General features: G+C 46.6%; 1 protein-coding gene across 1 annotated transcript; it reads right to left on the minus strand.

Moving 5' to 3' along the window:
* Nucleotides 1-1,372: 1,372 nt before the first annotated feature.
* Nucleotides 1,373-20,415, minus strand: LOC129707107 (restin homolog). Its single transcript, XM_055651896.1, has 12 exons — nucleotides 20,350-20,415; nucleotides 18,448-18,960; nucleotides 16,142-16,334; nucleotides 15,096-15,178; nucleotides 12,967-13,062; nucleotides 11,316-11,415; nucleotides 7,520-7,621; nucleotides 5,881-6,006; nucleotides 4,353-4,468; nucleotides 3,288-3,414; nucleotides 2,455-2,519; nucleotides 1,373-1,550 (listed from the first exon to the last, which is right to left on the minus strand). The coding sequence occupies exons 1-12, from the start codon at nucleotides 20,403-20,405 to the stop codon at nucleotides 1,373-1,375; spliced, it is 1,755 nt and encodes a 584-aa protein (XP_055507871.1). The 5' UTR covers nucleotides 20,406-20,415.
* Between the last annotated feature and the right edge of the window lie 1,432 nt (nucleotides 20,416-21,847).

The following is a 21,847-nucleotide window of genomic DNA, read 5'->3' on the forward strand; positions in this document are numbered from 1 at the left end:
GGTTCATACTCTCTGTAACAAACATCAGTGATCCAGATAAAGTCCTGTATGGAATATCCATTCCTCCCCATGTTTCACGTGGGAATCCTTGAGCATTTTATAAATCTGATAGCGAGCGACTGGCTCTGACTACATTTCTATTGTCGTGCTGACTTCCATTTAAAGTGTTTACTTTAAAGATTAAGATAAGGAGCTTTTACTGAAGATAACCAGATCTTAATTTGTTTTGCAGTTGAGTTAGGGTGCAGAGTGTCATGAATTGTTTGTCCAAATCTACTTCTGTGAGCTGTTGCCGATAAGGACGGCCAGACCATAGATATTTCCACTGATTTAACTCACTATCATTTTCAAAAGCACGTGGCCAAAGGACTCGATTAGTCGTGGAGTCATTGCTTGGAGGAACTGAAAGTAGACAAAAAATGCTGGAGTAACTCAGCGGGACAGGCGGCATCTGTGGAGAAAAGGAACGGGTGACGTTTTGGGTTGAGACCCTTCTTCAGACTGAGAGTCAGGGGACAAGAGAAATACTGGTATGAAAAGGTAAAATGAAACAAAACATGGTCTGTCCATTCCCTCCAGAGATGCTGCCCGACCTGCTGAGTTACTCCAGCACTTTGTGTCTTGGCCAAGATTCCAGCACCTGCAGTTCCTGGTGTCTCCATCTATTTGAGAACATTGTGAGTGCATGTACTCTTGCTTCCCTCTGTACCAATGTAGAGAGAGATGCAACAGTGTGTGAGTTTTCCACACTCCCTGCTTCCGAACAGCCGAAGCATATTCTGATTCACATGAGTTTATTGCCAGTGGCCAGTGTGCAATGAAAGTGCTTGTTCACAGCCAACTGCTGATGGAAAATGTTATATGCAGTTGTAGCGTGCCCACGAGCCTGCCACATTCTATATTGGTGGAGAGCTGGCCATTAAACTTTAATGTAGATATTAGATACTTTTTAAATGAACATTAGTTTTTACTATAGTTATATCGCCTGATTAAGAAGCTAATCTATCTTCTCACTCCCTTCCTAAGCTGAATGTACATCTGCAGCTGGATCTGGTCTTGCAGGCAACATCCTATCCTTCACTGTGTGTCATGTTGTCACTTGCGGGCGGAGCACCAAGGCAAATTCCTTGTATGTGCATACTTGGCCAATAAACTTATTACTCATTGATTCATTCACGAATCCTTCAGTCAAACCATGCCAAATACCATTTCAGTCACAGAGTTGCCCCAGCAGAACATGTAAGTGAAATGGCATGGACGAGATGGGCCAAAGGGCCAGATTCTGTGCTGTGTATCTCCATGCCATGTTTAATAACATCCCTCAGATTCAGATACATGTAAACTAATATTGACTAAATTTGTCATTGATCACTCATTTGTCAGACACGTAATTCACAACAAAAGACTTTAAAAAGCCAAATGAAAGTAATCGTACAGCAATCAGGTCGTCTTTCATCTTTGCAATTTCTTCAGGCGTGTCCTCTTTAATGCGATGAATATCGGCCAACAACCCTTCCATGGCGGCACGGGCTGAGTCCACGCTCCACGCCCTGAATAAACACATCGCAGAGCAGCGTTAGAGTTCCCCCCTTCACTAGTACCTACTAGAGGTTCACACGGAACTCTGCCTGCCTGCCTGCCTGCACATATTGGCTTCATCAAACCCAGTGCAAAAACAATTCTAAACACCTTTAAAACCACTTCAAAAATACGTAATGCAGATAAAAATGCTGGAGAAACTCAGCGGGTGAGGCAGCATCTATGGAGCGAAGGAATAGGTGACGTTTCGGGTCGAGACCCGGAAGGGTCTCGACCCGAAACGTCGCCTATTCCTTCGCGCCATAGATGCTGCCTCACCAATAGAGTTTCCTGAAGGGTCTCGACCTGAAACGTCACCTATTCCTTCGCTCCATAGATGCTGCCTCACCCGCTGAGTTTCCCGAAACGTCACCTATTCCTTCGCTCCATAGATGCTGCCTCACCCGCTGAGTTTCTCCAGCATTTTTGACTACCTTCGATTTTTTTTTTCCAGCATCTGCAGTTCTTTCTCAAAATTATATAAAGTCATGATAATCAGGAGGCCACATTTTTATTTAAATGGTTATATTTCCATTGATTGAAAATGTTGGCAGATATGACATTTTAAAAACACTGAAAGCAAAATAAAAAGAAATGTTTCAGGTCATAAAGTCATAAGTGATAGGAACAGAATTAGGCCATTCGGCCCATCAAGTCCACTCTGCTATTCAATCGTGGCTGATCTATCTCTCCCTCCTCACCCCATTCCCCCGACTTCTCCCCGTAACCCGACACCCGCACTAATCAACAATCTATTTATCTCTGCCGTAAAATCGCATGTAATCCTGTTTAAAATTTGTTATCCTGTTAAAATGAATCCTGATCCCGTTGAAGATGGTATTTTATACGCCCGATGTGTCATCGTAGCCGGGTTACCTGTCCGTTACTCCCTCGCTCATCACAGCTTCTGACTTGGAATTCTCCAAATGGACCGAATCGGCCTATTGAACAAAAGATCATTGAGAAGTGTTTGTGTTCATGAAACAGGCGCGATATAATCCGAAACGGCATTTCGTTTGGACCTCAAGGGGTCCAAATGACAATTAAATGTATCTTGTATCTTGTATATAACACACTTATAAACCAGCTGGAGAATCATTCTCTATCTGTGGGGGGGAGAAAACCTGACACATCCCTTACATTCAACTTCCTCACTCAAGGCTTGTCAGGCTGGGAGACTGTCTAACCCCCCCCCCCCCCGACCCCCCTCCCCCCCCCCCCCCCCCCCCCCCCCAATCTTTGCACCCCCCAATCTTTGCCACTCGTTGCTTGAATTTCATGTTTCACGTATCTCGTTGTGTTTCACGACTGTTGGCCGATCAATTTCCCTCCTGGGATAAGTAAAGTTCTCTGGTATCATATCTGTATCAGGGATGTGAAACCTGTGGCCCTCGGGCCGGATGTGGCCCGTGAAGGGGTCTGATCCGGCCCCTGGGATGATGTCTGCAATGCCGGATTGGGCAGCGAGCGCACGTGCACGGCGTGCGTGAAGCCGCATCTTGCCCGTGACCTGACATGCGTTTGACACCCCTGCTATAAACGGGTGGATTGTAATCACGTGTCGTCTTTCCACTGACTGGATAGCGCGTCGCAAAAGCTTTTCACAGTACCTCGATACACGTGACAATAAACGACACTGAGGTGAATGTTCCCGGCATTGAATTCTACCATCACCGTAGACAAATATTCAATATTTAAATGATGTTTACCTTCCTCTTCTCCTTATTAAAGTCTTCCTGCAAGATGCCTAGAGCTTCCTGAAGGGTTAGTAACGCCAGGCTCACACGCTCATGTAATCCTTCCATTTTATGTTCTAATTGAGTTTCCTGTTTGTTCCTGAGGGAAGAGTGAGATTGTTAACTCCACTTTGGATGAGAACGTTGACCAATAAACCAATGGTTAATGTCTTCTCCACAATGCTGAACCTATCAGCAAATTATCAGCAGTTTATATATGAATGGAATTAATTCTGGGCTTTTTGGAGGCAGCAACTCCTGTAGATCCCCTCGATGGTGGGGAGGTCGGTATCTGTGATGGACCTTCGATGGTGGGGAGGTCAGCACCATGCCGGCAGTGTCCACCACCCCCTCCTTTGATCCCGGCCGTTCTAGCTACAGAATCTGCCGTGAACATTGTGATCACAATAAACATTACTTCATCGCTAAGTCCACAAGGATGATGAAGAGATTATTTTAATGGAATTTGGGAAATGACATGTGTAGCAAGGAACTGCAGATGCTGGTTTATGCCGGGGAGAGACACAAAATGCTGGATGCACCTCTGCTCAGTCCGCCTGGGCCTACCCGGTTGCTAAACACTCTAACTCCCTCGCCCATTCCCACACCAACCTTTATGTCCTGGGCCTCCTCCATTGACCAGTGCAAACTGGAGGAGCAGCACCTCATATTTCACTTGGGCAGCTTACACCCCAGCGGTATGAACATTGACTTCTCCAACTTCAAGCAACCCTCTCTCCGTCCCTCCCCCACCCTAGTTTCACCGTCCTCCTGATTAATTTCATTGTCTGTCTGTCTGCCTTGCTGTCGACTTCCCCTCAGCTAACAATGAACCATTCTACATTTCCTTGAGCATTGTCTGCTTTGATCTTTCGTTTTCACACCTCATCCTTCCATATCTCTAGTCTCACTTTCCCCTGAGTCTGAAGAAGTGCTGACCCGAAACGTCACCCATCCCTTCTCTCCAGAGATGCTGCCTGTCCCGCTGAGTTACTCCGGCATTTTGTGTTTATCTGGAGAAATAACAAGCTTCCTAACCGATCAAGGATCTCCGCTTTGAGGACTTTCTCGATCAGGGTCATGTTGTGAGCAAACGAGTCTGCCAGCTGCTTGATATCACTGTCCATCCTCACGTTGCTTTCTTCCAACCTTGACTGGAAGAAAAAACTTTTATAAACTTACTTTTTCCAATTTACCAGAACCAACTTAACATGACTTTTATGTTTTACTCGACTAAGTGGGACCCGTTGGGTCCCAGTCAAAAGGGAGGCCTGGTCCCCCAAACGCAACCCGTTCCCCCAAAGCAAGGTTCCACCACTCTCCCATAGCCCCTAACTGCGCAGGCACGGCTCATTTCCCCTCATTCCCCAGTAGCTCCCGGTCTCACTCTGACTTCACTCAGAGGCTCTCTGCCGGACACTGCTCACGGACTCAGCCCCACCTCTGGGGTTTTATTATCCGTGGGTTACCTTCATGGTGACTGACAGGTGAGAAGACCAATCTGCTGATCTCACGACTTTTTAAACCTTCACAACTTTTCTAATATTTCACCGATTGGAACAAACCTTGGTGCACTTGGAGCAGAGGAGAATGGTGAGTAAGGTGGCAAAAATTCCTAACGATATAGGTTACCATTTTTGCGCCAATAAAAAAACCCGCAAACCGGAGGTGGTCGAGATGAGAGTTTTAGTAATAGTATAGATTAGATAAACAGAATGAAAAAATCATAAAATATAGAAAACAACAACTTAGACAAGAGACAGTAGACAATAGATGCAGGAGTAGAGGCCATTCGGCCCTTCGAGCCAGCACCGCCATTCAATGGTCAATAGGCTGATCATCCCTAATCAGTACCCCGTTCCTGCCTTCTCCCCGTATCCCCTGACTCCACTATCTTTAAGAGCCCTATCTAGCTCTCTCTTGGAAGTTTCCAGAGAACCGGCCTCCACCGCCCTCTGAGGCAGAGAATTCCACAGACTCATAACTCTCTGTGTGAAAAAGTTTTTCCTTGTCTCCGTTCTAAATGGCCGACCCTTATTCTTAAACTGTGGCCCCTGGTTCTGGACTCCCCCAACATCGGGAACAGAGGATGCGGGGTTAAGGTGAAAGGGGTGGAGGGTGGAAGGTGGATGGAACGAGCTGCCAGAGTGTGTAGTTGAGGCAGGGACTACAATATTTTAGCAGGACAGGTACATGGATCATCGTTCATACCTGGAACAATAACGCTCACTCTTTACCTGTAGAAGTTACTCCGAATGATCCAGGAATGTTGGATCGGCACGGTGGCGCAGCGGTAGAGTTGCTGCCTCACAGCGCCAGAGACACGGTTCAATCCTGACTATGGGTGCTGCCTCTACAGGGTTTGTGACCACGTGGGTTTCCTCTGGGTGCTCCGGTTTCCTCCCATATTACAAAGATGTGCGGATTTGTAAGTTAATTGACTTCTGTAAATTGTCTCTCGTGTGTGTACGGGGTGATCGCTGGTCGGCACGGACTCGTTGGGCCGAAGGGCCTGTATCTCTAAACCAAACCAAACTAAGGGTAATGGATGAAATATTCTACGCACCTGCTGGTCTTTGATTGTTTTGATGACATCCTCACTGGGTTGGTGTAAAGTGCTCCATTCACTGCCACTATTCTCCCGCAAGTCCTTCTCAAAGTTGCCTCCCACCCTTTCCAATCTATGCAGGTTCTGTGTAAATACATACAAGGGCCAGCATCTCCTTTATCAATGATATCACTGATGAAAGTGCAATGTAAGTTACTGATCAGAGCTGCCTGATACACATTACAGTACATCAGTGTAACAAATAATGGTAGCTTATCAAGTGATGGGGTTTTATGTATCTATTCTTTCCAGGCCAAATGATCAGTTTGACAAATACAATTATAAGGTCAGAAGTGATAGGAGCAGAATTAGGCCATTCGGCCCATCAAGTCTACTCCGCCATTCAACCACGGCTGATCTATCTCTCCCTCCTAACCCCATTCTCCTGCCCTCTCCCCATAACACCCATAATTATGACTTTCAATAGACATTTGGACAGATACATGGATGGGAAGGGTTTAGAGGGATATGGGCTAAATGCAGACCACTGTGGCTAGCCCAGTATGTCAACTTGGTCAGCAGGGATGAGTTGGGCCGAAGGGCCTGTTTCGGTGCTGTACAGATCTAAGGCTCAATGAGATGTTGCCTGACCTGCTGAATGCCTCAACTAGGATGTGTGACTCAGTGGGTCAGTGTTCCCATTGAATCCTCCTGGCTATCCAGGGTGGTCAACCATCCAGGTAGATGTCCCGACATTAGGGGCAAGGCTGCTGTCTGGAGATGACACCATGACACCTGAATCCAAAAAGGATCTCAGTCACATTGCAATGTCCTTGATGATGATGACATTTTATTCTCAGATGTAGCTCAGCACAGTGGAGTCTTTTGTTTGCAGTAGGATACACAGAAATGCAATAGAAGGTATGCAAACAGTCGCTTCATAAAGGGCAGTGACAAAGTTACAAATGTATTAATTATATTCCCAATGGACCCACTTTCTTCTCGGCAGCCCCCCCCCCCCCCCCCAGCCCCTCCTCCCCCCCCCCCCCCCCCCCCCCTCTCCCCCCCCCCCCCCCCCCCCCCCCCCCACCACTCACAGCGGGACTCGCTTTCCTCTCAGTGACCCCCCCCCCCCCCCACTCCGGCCCCCCCCTGCCCGCCCACATCTGATTGACCGCCAGTACTCACTCACTCACACGGCCCATCCTTGACTGACCACTGGATAATCGAATCATTGTGAATTTTGTTTTAGCCTCAGACACCGTTGACATTACAGACCAAGGACTGAACAAAGAAAAACATTCAAATTCCAAGCCCATCCTGACCTCGATGCATGGCTGGCTTCAGTCACACGGATGCTGGTCATACCTTCAGTTGCCAAGGTGTCTGCAATGTTCTCCTTAAACCTCACCATCTCTCCCCTTCCCTCTTCCCAGAGTTCTTCAACACCCGCGCCTTCAACAAGTTCTACATGACTTGCTCTTGTGTGGCCTCCATTGGTTCAGCATCTAGTGTGGGCTGGGTGGGCACCAGGTTCATGTTGGTGAACACCTGTACAGGTGTGTGTTACTACAGAGGGCTGGGCACTGAGGGAATAGAGCTAACAGTATGAATGTAAGGGATGTCCACCTCTCCGAGGCTCCCAGCCAACTCTCACCTTTTCAAGATGTAGAAATCTCTCTTCTATTTCCTTCCGAAATTGAGCTTCTTGCTGTTGTAAATGTTTCCTGAATTCTTCCAAACGTTGAGCGACTTTATCCTGAAACAAAATGCCACATTGTCTCCAAGGCAACAGGAACTAACAAACTATAGGATCTACAGGTCACCCAAGCCCAACATGAAGGTGTGTTGAGATCTCAGTGTGAGGATGGAGGGCTGGGTAAAGCATTTGGTTTGTTTGGGCCTAGTCCAGCTTCTAACATTGTCCAACACTAGCCCTCCCTCAGCCCATCTCTGGACTCATCCTGCGGCCAGAATTATATTACCCTGGAGGTGACCATTCCAGTAACTTCATGCTGGCCCCCTCTGACACAAAACGCTGGAGTAACTAAGCGGGACAGGCAGCATCTCTGGAGAGAAGGAATGGGTGATAGAAACATAGAAGCATAGAAATTAGGTGCAGGAGTAGGCCATTCGGCCCTTCGAGCCTGCACCGCCATTCAATATGATCATGGCTGATCATCCAACTCAGTATCCCGTACCTGCCTTCTCTCCATACCCTCTGATCCCCTTAGCCACAAGAGCCACATCTAACTCCCTCTTAAATATAGCCAATGAACTGGCCTCAACTACCCTCTGTGGCAGAGAGTTCCAGAGATTCACCACTCTCTGTGTGAAAAAAAGTTCTCCTCATCTCGGTTTTAAAGGATTTCCCCCTTATCCTTAAGCTGTGACCCCTTGTCCTGGACTTCCCTAACATCGGGAACAATCTTCCTGCATCTAGCCTGTCCAAACCCCTTAAGAATTTTGTAAGTTTCTATAAGATCCCCTCTCAATCTCCTAAATTCTAGAGAGTATAAACCAAGTCTATCCAGTCTTTCTTCATAAGACAGTCCTGACATCCCAGGAATCAGTCTGGTGAACCGTCTCTGCACTCCCTCTATGGCAATAATGTCCTTCCTCAGATTTGGAGACCAAAACTGTACGCAATACTCCAGGTGTGGTCTCACCAAGACCCTGTGATGTTTCGGATCGAGACCCTGACTCTGAGGTCAATATTCTCACGTGCTCCGTCACTCCCCCCAGCACAAGATGATGGCCAGACATCACGTCAGTGGCCAGTCCTAGTGACCGCTCACAGCCGCTGCAGACACCTGTCAAACACAGCCCTACGGCATCTTAAACACCCTCCACTTATAAAACAATAAAAGATGTGGAATATGGAATATTATAATACACTTACTCGATTCATCGTTAGGCTTAATGATGTGACCATACTAAAAGTGAATCACAGTGGATACGCCGGCAATCGGGACCAGCTTAGATGGGGCGGCTTGGTTGGCAAGAAGATTTGGAAAGAAAGTATTTGGGAAATAATCATATTTAAAGGTGACATTTATAACCTGAGTTTATGGGGATCATTTACCTTTCAGACATGGGGGTGATTAAAATTCTTTGTGATTGAAGTTGTTTCTCCATGAGGGCTAGCACTGACTAGATGGGCCGAAGGGCCTGTATCCGTGCTATATGGCCCCCCTCATGGCATTGCATGCTTTGCGAAAAGCTCCCTTAACATTACGACTGAGTCATGGATACATTGTGGTGATGTTTGCAGGTTTGAGATCTATTACAGATCGTTACTGATGCAGCAACAGAAATATGATTAAGGATGTCATTGAATCAGTAATTATCCAATTTGTAACGAAAGTGCCGCTAACGACAGCAGAATACCAGCAACACTCGGTACCTGAGTTATTGCTGCAATTAATACCTGAACTTTGACATTTTTCTTTGCTTTTTGTTTCGAAAACATACACATTGCATCTATTTGTGGCTGGATTGTGTGGGTCGGACTCCCAGGATAGTATGGGGGCGGGTAGAGGGGGATTTCTCTAACACGTTTCCGGTGAGATTCAGACTCCGCTGCCAGGAGATGTTCGATGGCACTGAATGGATTATTTCCTGTGTGAATCTCCTCAGCACCATTTATCACTGCTACACTGGACCATGTTATTCACAAATTATAGGAGTAGAATTAGGCCATTCAGCCCATCTAGTCTACTCCGCAATTCAATCATGGCCGATCTCTGTCTCCTAATCCCATTTTCCTGCCTTCTCCCCATAACCCTACCCACTCGTTCTAATCAAGAATCTGTCTATCTCTGCCTTAAAAATATCCACTGACTTGGCCTCCACAGCCCTCTGTGGCAATGAGTTCCACAGATTCACCACTCTCTGACTAAAGAAGTTTCCCCTCACCTCCTTTCTAAAAGCGTGCCCTTTAATTCTGAGGCTGCGACCTCTAGTCCTAGACTCTCCCACTAGTGGAAACATCCTCTCCACATCCACTCCATCCAGGCCTTTCACTATTCTGTACGTTTCAATGAAGTCCCCCCCCCCCCAACGTTCTAAACTCCAGCGAGTACAGGCCCAGTGCCGACAAACGCTCATCATAGGTCAACCCACTCATTCCTGGGATCATTCTTGTAAACCTCCTCTGGACCCTCTCCAGAGCCGGCGCATCCTTCCTCAGATGTGGTGCCCAAAATTGCCTGCTTGCAAGAGAGTTACAAGACAGTTTAGTTTTGAGATACAGCAGGGAAACAGGCCCTTCAGCCCATCGATTCCACACCTGGAGTATTGCGTACAGTTTTGGTCTCCAAATCTGAGGAAGGACATTATTGCCATAGAGGGAGTGCAGAGACGGGTTCACCAGACTGATTCCTGGGATGTCAGGACTGTCTTATGAAGAAAGACTGGATAGACTTGGTTTATACTCTCTAGAATTTAGGAGATTGAGAGGGGATCTTATAGAAACTTACAAAATTCTTAAGGGGTTGGACAGGCTAGATGCAGGAAGATTGTTCCCGATCTGGGGAAGTCCAGGACAACGGGTCACAGCTTAAGGATAAAGGGGAAATCCTTTAAAACCGAGATGAGAAGAACTTTTTTCACATAGAGAGTGGTGAATCTCTGGAACTCTCTGCCGCAGAGGGTAGTTGAGGCCAGTTCATTGGCTATATTTAAGAGGGAGTTAGATATGGCCCTTGTGGCTAAGGGGATCAGAGGGTATGGAGAGAAGGCAGGTACGGGATACTGAGTTGGATGATCAGCCATGATCATATTGAATGGCGGTGCAGGCTCGAAGGGCCGAATGGCCTACTCCTGCACCTAATTTCTATGTTTCTATGTTTCTATTCCACACTGACCATCAAGCACCCAAGTACTTCAGGCTTGTGGCTGAAACTCTCATCACTAGAGATATTCTGCAGTGTGTCTGAACCTCTGGAGTCTCCCGAACCGCACAGAGCCGTGATGATCTCACAGTGAGAGATGTTTCGAGATTTGTCTGGGTGGCACGGTGGTGCAGCGGTAGAGTTGCTGTCTCACTGCGCTGGAGACCCAGGTTCCATCCCGACTACGGGCGCTGTCTGTACGGAGTTTGCACGTGGTTCTCCCCGTGACCTGCGTGGGTTTTCTCCGGGATCCTTGGTTTCCTCCCACACTCCAAAGACGTGCAGGTTTGTAGGTTAATTGGCTTGGTGCAAGTGTGTAAATTGTCCCTAGCGTGTGTAGGATAGTGTTAGCGTGCGGGGATCGTTGGTCAGTGCGGACTCGATGGGCCGAATGGCCTCTTTCCCCGCTGTATCTCTAAACTAAACTGATTTTCAATAGATTTCCAATAATGCATTATGTCTGGCATTCTATATTCAGGTTCGTGTTAAATTATCCCAATTTGTTAAAGGAAACACATTCTAAATAATACGTGGTCAGTGATATGGGGACAATGTTACCTGGTCACTCTTGTTCTCTGATGTGGAAGTCTGCATCCCATTGTGTTTCTGCTGCCTCGTGAGTTCTTGTTGTGCGATTGCAGCAGCTAGATCACCGAGCCTTGGACACAAAGACACAGAGGCCTGGGGTTGCCTTCAAATTGCATCCAACATGCGGCCAACACTGAATCCTACAACGAGGACTCCAACTATCTTCAGCTTCTCCCTTCCAGTTGTGAAAGTAACCAAGGAACCCCCCCCTCAATGCACTGGACATTGCTCTGACATTGTCCACTCTGGTGAGACATCGACCCACATCCCTGGGTCATGTCCACCTCAAGCTGGGAGCCAGCTGTCTTGCTTGTGGCTTTACAGCACTCATCAGTCTATATGCTCTTACACAGAACAGAGAGAGGATTGTGTCTCTGGGGTGGCCAACATTCCCATTCCCAATTAAGGGACAAAAGGACAAAATACGGGACAAATTCCCCACGGCAATTTGTTGACCGACTGGGCCGTGACTGGGTGAATGATGAGTTGGCCCCGGGTGCTGGACTGCACACAAAGCCCAGCCGGCGGGGCCAGCTGAGGAGTTTTGGCCCAGGCAAAGTGGACGGGGCCACGGGCGAGACGCTGCTGCTGCTGCACTCCACGGGCTGCACTACATCGGGACGGGTGAGGCGGGGTCAGATGCGGCGCTTTGACCTGACAGTCCCCTCGACCCAGTAGTAGCGGTCAAACACGGGACAAGGGCGTTCCTGTACGGGACAAACCAATTTAGCCCAATATACAGGATGTCCCGGCTAATACGGGACCAGTTGGCGACTCTAGTCTGCACCGACCCAAGGGGGGCTTGTGGAAAATGGTAGCAAGGAAGTCATAGTCACAGAGTCGTACAACACCAAAACAGGCCCTTCGGCCCAACCTGCCCATACTGATCAAGATACCCCATCTACAATTGTCCCATCCACCTGGGAATGGCCCATATCCCTCTAAACCTTTCCTATCCATGTACCTGTCCAAATGACTTTCAAATGTTGTTATAGTCCCAGCCTCAACTACCTCCACCAGCAGCTCGTTCCATACACCCACCACCCTCTGTGTGGAAAATGTCACCCCTCATGTTCCTATTAAATATGTTGCCTCTCACCTTAAACCCCATGTCCTCTGGTTCTTGATTCCCCTACTCTGGGTAAAAGACTCAGCATTCACCCGACCTATTGGAATTTAGAAGGATGAGAGGGAATCTTATAGAAACATATAAAATTCTTAAAGGATTGGACAGGCTAGATGCAGGAAACATGTTCCCCATGTTGGGGGAGTCCAGAACCAGGGGTCACAGTTTAAGAATAAGGGGTAAGGCATTGAGGACTGAGATGAGGAAACACATTTTCACCCAGAGAGTTGTGAATCTGTGGAATTCTCTGCCACAGAAGGCAGTGGAGGCCAATTCACTGGATTTTTTCAAGAGAGAGTTAGATTTAGCTCTTTGGGCTAACGGAATCAAGGGGTATGGGGAGAAAAGCAGGAACGAGGTACTGATATTAGATGATCAGCCTTGATGATGTTGGATGGTGGTGCTGGCTCGAAGGGCCGAATGGCCTCTACTCCTGCACCTATTTGTCTGTGTCTATGTTTCTATTCCCTTCACTCGACGAATTAAAAGATGAACCTTGTGTTAATCCTTTCCTCCAGATTATTTTCTTCCGATTCAAGAAAGGTTTGTCTGTTCTTGAAGTAAGTCAATGCATTTTCAATCTGCAGCATCCTGTAATGTTAAATACATTTCATTACTAACCCCTTGAGCTAAATTAATCCAGTCAAAAGATCTTATGAGTACGTTGGTATACTTCTGTAAAACTGCATAAAATAGCAAGCTGACCAAACTTGGAAGGTTTATAATAATAATAATAATAAGTTTATTTATAGAGCACTTTAAAAACAAACATAGCTGCAACAAAGTGCTGTACATCACTAATCATTGACAAAAAAGTTAATACACACCAAAAAATAACAATCAAAAGAAATAGTAGGAAAAGACATGTAAAATAAAGAAACATCAAAAACACCACAAACAGAAGCAAAGCCTCAGGCATGGTCAAAAGCCAGAGAGTACAAATACGTTTTAACACTGGATTTGAAGATGGACAGTGAGGGGGCCTGTCTGATGTGCAACGGCAGGGTGTTCCAGAGTGCCGGAGCAGCAACAGAGAAGGCTCTATCCCCCTCTGAGCCTCCGATTAGACCTCGGTACCTCCAGGAGCAGCTGACCAGCTGACCTGAGGGACCGGGCAGGAGCGTATGGGTGGAGCAGCTCAGAGAGGTAAGGCGGGGCGAGCCCATTCAGAGATTTAAAAACAAATAACAGTATCTTAAAATGAACCCGAAAGTGCACCGGGAGCCAGTGTAGGGAGGCCAGAATTGGCGATATGTGCTCCCTCTTTCGAGTCCCTGTTAAAAGGCGTTTGGCCAAATTGTGCTATCATTATACGTTTTTGGTAAATCATTTTTTTAAACATTCATCGAAAGCTCAAGAAATAATTGGCACATTAAGAAACTAAATTAACATAAAACAGCCGTGAAAAGACAAATAAACACATTACCCGCTAATTCCTAGGACTTTGAGATACACAGACTCTATAACCAACATAACATGGACTTTAAGCAACCCTTAAATCCTCAGTTTATCAGGCAACTGAACCATTCTACCACAACCAGAGAGCGGTCCTGAACTACTATCTACATCATTGGTGACCCTCGGACTATCCTTGATCGGACTTTGCTGACTTTACCTTGCACTAAACGTTATTCCCTTATCATGTATCTGTACTCTGTAAGTGGCTCGATTGTAATCATGTATTGTCTTTCCGCTGACTGGTTAGCGCGCAACAAAAGCTTTTCACTGTACCTCGGTGCTACCTGCTGTTAATATTCATTTTGTTCCAATGTTACGAACAGACTAGTGGGAGTTAGTTGTTTGAAATGATTTTTTTTTCACATTAAATAAGGGCAAAATATTTTGTGTACTCGTGTGACAGGATTGTCCAAAAGGTGCGTCTATGTTTAAGAACGAACTGCAGATGCTGGAAAAATCAAAGGTAGATAAAAATGCTGGAGAAACTCAGCGGGTGAGGCAGCATCTGTGGAGCGAAGGAAAATGTGAAGTTTCGGGTCGAGACCCTTCTTCAGACTGATGTGTGTAAATATATTCTTTCAGGAAATTGAAAATAAAGTACATTCATTAAGAAGGCTGTGGGGCCCACAAGTCAGTGGATATATTTAAGGCAGAGATAGATAGATTCTTGATTAGTACGGGTGTCAGAGGTTCTGGGGAGAAGGCAGGAGAATGGGGTTAGGAGGGAGAGTGAATGGGCGGAGTAGACTTGATAGTTGTGCTCCTATCACTTGTGAAATTGTGCAAGGTGGTTTGTCCACGTTACATTTGCAAGCTGCTGGATGGTTTTAGTTTAGGATTAACCATCACAGCTTTGGGCCGAGCCCTGGGAAGGGAGGTGGTGGCTCAGCACGGACATGGAGCCAGCAGTGGGGAAGGAGCAGATAGTTAGCTTGTTATTTACAGCACAATAGAACATAGAACATGGAACAGCACAGGCTCAGGCCCTTCGGCCCACAATGTCCCTGCTGAACACACGGTCAATAAAAAGTGAAAATTATTACTGGCTTCATTTCAAGACTAAACAAGATAAAAACGTACAGCAGCGGAGAGCAGAGGGAGGAAATATCTTGATGTTGGTAGTAGCCAGCAATGTCTGGAGAAATACAGTATTAATCACACAATACCTGTGTTCAAATGCGCTCCTTAATTGTTTAATTGACTCTTCAGCATAGAGTGTTGCTTCATTTTGTTTCTGTAAGTTGCACCACTGTAAATATATAAACACATTCTTAGTTTCATCCCAGATTAAACTTGTATTAAATTTATTTTCACTGCCAGGGTAACAGTAAGCCATTTCTAAATGTGGATATTCATCTGGCAAAGGAATGTTTGACATTTTCCACCCGATCTATTCCCTTCATGATTTCGTACACCTCTATAAGATCTCATCTCAGCGTCCTGCACTCTGGTGAATAAAGTTCTACCTGCCCAACCTCTCCCTATAGCTCCAGCTCGAGTCCCGGCAACATCCTCGTAAACCTTCTCTGCGCTCGTTCCAGCTTAACAACATCCTTCCTATGACAGGGAGACCTAAACTGTACACAGTAATACAATTGTGGCCTCACTAACATGTTGTACAAGTGTAACATAATATCCCAACCTTCATGGAGAGAAGGAATGGGTGATGTTTCAGATCGAGAACCCAAACGTCACCCATTCCTTCTCTCCACAGATGCTGCCTGTCCCGCTGAGTTACTCCAGCATGTTGTGTCCATTATCTGTAGTTCCTTCCTTGTTTATGGATTGGCAACGTGAATGCAGGAAGAGGTTACATTGGATAGCTCCTTCTCTTGGCTGCTACAAACACACTGAGCCAGATTGCTTCCTATATCACAAGTATTCCATGACTCTATGAACTGAAGGAGCCAACCGTCTTGTTTATGGTCAAGAAACCAATTAAAATGATTGGGATTATAAGGCAAGGTTGGCTTTCGCTACATGCTTGGAAATCAAAGTTGCAAACTTGGTCTGGGTTACAGTGTCTTCGAAAAACTTCAGACAAATAAGTTGCATATAAAAATTAGTTAAGAGAAACTTGTCCGTTTCTGAAGTTTTTGAAAGTATTTTTAAAAAGTAAAATAAAGTACATAGCATGCAAATGTGCTCGTCAAGATTTAAGGCATTCACAAACATTCGACATAATGTTAAATATAATTTCCCCAATACTGACGGTTTCCTTGTTCTCCTCGTCCATTTGCTGCGAAACTTGTTTCAGCTCTTCTCTGACCAGTTTAATTTCAGACTCCTGCAGTTCCATCTGAATCTTTCCCTGTCCCACGTCGCTCATTAAGGTGGAGATCATTCTCTCCGTTTGCACCTTCTGCCCGTGAATGTTCTGCACCACACTCTGTAATTCTGTTAACCTACGAGAAAACACACCTGACTTCAGCGCACAAAGCCAGCCCCTGCCATCAACAGCTTTAAATTCCACTTTAAATTCCACTTTAAAATCCATTTGGAATATTTTGGAGAACCAAGAACCAAGGAAATGTAAGATTATTAGTGGGACTTGGGGAAATGGCACCGAGTAAAGACAGGCAATGTCTCCAAATGTTTATGGTGTGTTGTTGCAGGGAATAATCTGAAACTTAGCCAAAGAATTGCCTAACCTCTAGTTTTACCATTGTTACAATCCCTGCCATCAGGCTCCAGATGTGCCGACTGCTGTGCGCGGGACTCGAGAGACTGTAAGGGGGGGGGGGGTGAGTAAACTGCAGGTTTTTCATTGTTGTCAGGGGGGGATTTCCTCATACAACAAGCTTATGACGTGGAGGAAATCCCCGTCTGTCATCCACTCGTGCTTTTTGTCAACAGGTTGCAGGCCTGTTGAATCGCTGGATTTCAAAGTCGGGGCTCAAATTCAAGGTGTTCTAAATCACAGATCACACGTTCACACTAAAACAAAAGGCACGCAGAGCGTTTATTTAACAGCAGCTTACCTAGTTTTTGATGATGAGAAATGTTAATTAGGCCCCGATATCGGCAACGGGACCATTGTCCGTATTGTATAATTGTCCCACAGTGATCACAAAATATCTGTCTAAAGATTCCACAGTGCGTACAGGCCGGAGTGTGGCCGCTGGCCGCCACGTTGAACATAGTGGCCGCCATGACCGATCTGTACGTACGTCTGTGTAAAACGGCCCTTGTGACGAGGCTTGTCCTCAATCACAGCTTTTGAGTTCAGTCAATACAATACAACAGGGAACAAGATGCTAATTTCCTAGTATGAAAATGACCATAACTTTTTTAATATATGAGTTAATATTAAAGATGTTTTTAATGCTTTATCTGATGGGATAATATCTGATGGCAGGAACTGATTGGGGATGATCAGCCATGATCACATTGAATGGCGGTTCTGGCTCGAAGGGCCGAATGGCCTCTACTCCTGCACCTGTTGTCCATTGTCTATACTTACAGGCTTAATTATTAAAATCTCAAAATGTTGTAACTTTCCTAACAGTTTGCCAGCCACTTCTACCTCTAACCAGCCAGGTGGGTCTGAAACGCCGTTAATATCAACAGTTCTGTTAATACCCCAATGGGATGAAGACACAAGGAACTGCAGATGCGGGAATCTTGAGCAGAGGAACACAGCGGGTCAGGCAGCATCTGTGGAGGGAATGTTTCATCTTAACCCTATGCCCTCACGTACATGAACGGAGAAAGAGTGGACAAAGTCTCCAGTATCAGGTTCCTGGGCACCCACATGTCAACAGATGTCAGGTGGTTAACTCACAAACACTCCCAGGTAAAGAAGGCACAACAACGACTTCACTTCTGAAGATCACTCAGGAAAGTCAACTTGCCACAACAGCTGCTGGTGTCATTGTACCGTTGCTCCATAGAGCGTGTCCTGACACATGGCATCCTGGGGTGTTACGGCAACAGTTCTGCGGCAGACAAGAAGGTTCTGCAGAGACTCGTCAACACAGCCCAGATCACCAACACACACCTGCCTGCCCTGGAAGAGATCTATAGCTCTTGTTGCCTGAGGACAGCATCACGCATCCTGAAGGCCTCATCTCATCCCACACATTTGTTTGTCCTTCTGCTCTCAGGAAGGCGTCACAGGTCCATCAAGTCACACACCACAAGATTAACAAACAGTTTTTACCCCAAGGCCATCACCACTCTGAACTCTGCACTGAACATACACCCCCCATAGCCAATATGTTGTACTGCCATAACAATATACTGTGGAATATATTACACATTCTGACTTGACGATGTTTTTCTTGCCGTTGTTATTTATCTGATACGTTGGAGCTCAGCTTGGGCAGCGCGCCTGACATTTTGTTGTATGTATTTACAATGACTATAAAGTATATGATTATTATTAATACACTGGGCAAATTCTGCACATTTTAGCAGCATTTTGAGCTTCCACTTGTCGACACTACACAGTATTGTTTTATAATGTGAACGTGTTGGCATTGACCGATCACCCTTGTGTTCTTCACCTGGGCTCACCTGCGCTCAGATTGATTCCTTTGGCTTTTCATTTCCTCCTCGTTGTCAGTGATCATCAGTTCTAACTGCTGCGCTCGGTTTAATAACATGATCATTGACAACTTCTCCGAGTAAAGTGTCCCCTCTGCTTCCTTGAGACGTGACATGATCTTTGAGATGGTGTTGTTGCTGACTTCAATATTGCCCATGATGGATGACCATGAGGTGGTTTGATCCCGGAAGCCACAGGCTTCTCCTCCAACCTGCTTGAGTTCATTCTGAAGTTTTCCAATCTCCTTTAGCAAGGAGCAGTTTGCTTCTTCCACAGACTTCACTCTGGATTCCAACAAAGACATCTTTGTACCTTTGCCACGAGTGGCTGGAGACTCAGGCTCGAGGGAAGGCAGCTGATTCCTGCCACAGTCCGGGCTATTGATCGCGTGTCTGATCCCTCTCTCTTGTCTCTCCTGATTCAGATCTGACACATGGATATGGGGAAATCGGCCGACCTGAGAAATATCTTTGTCAGATGATCTGGAAAGATATTTTTTAAATAATTTGTGATTTGCCATTATCAAGCTGGAAGAAATGTAACCAAATCACTAGTTCATCTATAACACAGAGTGCTGGAGTAACTCAGTGGGTCAGGCAGCATCTGTGGAGAACATGGATAGGTGACGTTTCACAGAGTGCTGGAGTAACTCAGCGGGTCAGGCAGCATATCTGGAGAACATGGATAGGTGACGTTTCACAGAGTGCTGGAGTAACTCAGCTGGGGTCAGGCAGCATCTGTGGAGAACATGGATAGGTGACGTTTCACAGAGTGCTGGAGTAACTCAGCGGGTCAGGCAGCATCTGTGGAGAACATGGATAGGTGACGTTTCACAGAGTGCTGGAGTAACTCAGCGGGTCAGGCAGCATCTGTGGAGAACATGGATATGTGACGTTTTGGGTTGGGACCCTTCTTCAGACCAATAACGTCACCTATCCATGTTCTCCACAGATGCTGCCTGACCCGCTGAGTTACTCCAGCACTCTGTGAAACGTCACCTATCCCCCAACACCATGTGCTCTAATTTTGCACGCTAATCTCTTGTGTGGGACCTTGTCAAAGACTTTTTGAAAGACCAGATACACCACATCCACTGGCTCTCCCTTATCCATTCTACTTGTTACATCCTCAAAAAATGGCAGATTAGTCAAGCTTGATTTCCCCTTGATAAATCCATGCTGACTTTGACTGATCACGTCACTGCTTTCCAAATACGCTGCTATAACATCTTTAATCATCAACGCAAGCATCTTCCCCACCACCGATGCAAGGCTAACTGGTCTATAGTTCCCCATTTTCTCTCTCCCTCCCTTCTTAAAAAATTGGCTACCCTCCAGTCCACAGGAATGTCCTTTAATTCTGAGGCTGTGACCTCTAGTCCTCGACTCTCCCACCAGTGGAAACATCCTCTCCACATCCACTCTATCCAAGCCTTTCACTATTCTGTATGTTTCAATGAGATCCTCCCCTCATTCTTCTAAACTCCAGTGAGTACAGGCCCAGTGCCGACAAACGCTCATCAAACGCTCATCATATGTTAACCCACTCATTCCTGGGATCATTCTCGTAAACCTCCTCTGGACCCTCTCCAGAGCCGGCACATCCTTCCTCAGGTATGGGGCCCAAAATGGCTCACAATATTCCAAATGTGGCCCCGACCAGCGCCTTGTAGAGCCTCAGCATTACATCCCTGAGGCAGGGTGGGTGGGTGCTGTGTAACAGGGTGGGGTGTCTGGGTGTACACAGCAGGGTGGGTGCTGTATACATCAAGGTGGGTGCTGTACAGAGTGGGTGCTGTGTAAGGCAGGGTGGGATGTATGGGTGCTGTATACATCAGGGTGGGTGCAGTATAACCACGGAAGGGCCGATACCGATCACTGGAGCAGCGGGAACATCTGCTGTAATCCGCCGAGGAGAGGTCGCTCATCGCCGGCCGCCCGGAGCCGCCCCAGTGCGGGCAGCGACCGGTCCCGGTCCCGGGGCCGGAGTCCCGCTGATGCCGCGGTCGGGGCCGTCACAATGGGCTGGACCCGGGGCAGGAGCCGGGGGTCGGTGCCTCTGTCCTGGGGCTGCAGGTCCCCACACCAGCGGATCTCACCTTTGTAGAGTTTTTAATGTCACAAGACGATGGCCACAGTTAAACTAGACAAAGATATATTGGCGACATCAGCCCGTTAGACGCGGGTGTCTGGTGTGAAACCAATCTCACAGCTGGAGAGAGTCAGCGGGTCGGGCAGCTTCTGTGGAGGGAGGTGGGCAGGTGAGGTTTTGGGTCACGGCTCTTCCTCAGACTGACCGATGGCCTTCATCCTCATTGAGGCTGGTCCCGGGCCCATTCCCTCCACAGATGCTGCCCGACCCGCTGCGTTCCTCCAGTACTTTGTCCTTTGCTCCAGACTCCAGCACCTGCAGTTCCTTGGTGTCCTCCCACCACCAGCTGATGGGAGTCAAGAGTCCAGTGTTTTATCGTCATGTGTCCCAGATAGAACAATGACATTCTTACTCAGACAGTGTAAACATGGTACACTGGGAACAAGATCATCAACGAGAGAAAAAAGTTAAGTGTGTGTGTAAATACTCACAAGTACACACACACACACACGTACACACATACATACACACACACACACATATACACACACACACATATATATACACACACACACAAGTACACACATATACATACATACACACACACACAAGTACACACATATACATATATACACACACACACATATACACACACACACATACACAAGTACACACACACACACACAAGTACACACATATACACACACACATATACATATATAATATGTATATATATACACACACACACAAAACAAACAATAATAGTCCATGTAGTTCAGAACTGCTTTGAGGTTGTTGTGTTTAATAGCCAGATGGTTGTGGGGAAGTAACATAGTCATAGAAACATAGAAATTAGGTGCAGGAGTAGGCCATTCGGCCCTTCAAGCCTGCACCGCCATTCAATATGATCATGGCTGATCATCCAACTCAGTATCCTGTACCTGCCTTCTCTCCATACTCCCTGAACCCCTTAGCCACAAGGGCCACATCTAACTCCCTCTTAAATATAGCCAAAGAACTGGCCTCGACTACCCTCTGCAGCAGAGAGTTCCAGAGATTCACCACTCTCTGTGTGAAAAAAGTTCTTCTCATCTCGGTTTTAAAGGATTTCCCCCTTATCCTTAAGCTGTGACCCCTTGTCCTGGACTTCCCCAACATCGGGAGCAATCTTCCTGCATCTAGCCTGTCTAACCCCTTAAGAATTTTGTAACAGTAGCTGTTCCTGAACCTGGACGTTACAGTTTTCAGGCTCCTGTACCTTCATCCTGATGGTAGGGG

This window comes from Leucoraja erinacea, chromosome 20, assembly GCF_028641065.1.
Source record: "Leucoraja erinacea ecotype New England chromosome 20, Leri_hhj_1, whole genome shotgun sequence".
NCBI classification, from domain to species: Eukaryota; Metazoa; Chordata; class Chondrichthyes; order Rajiformes; family Rajidae; genus Leucoraja; species Leucoraja erinaceus.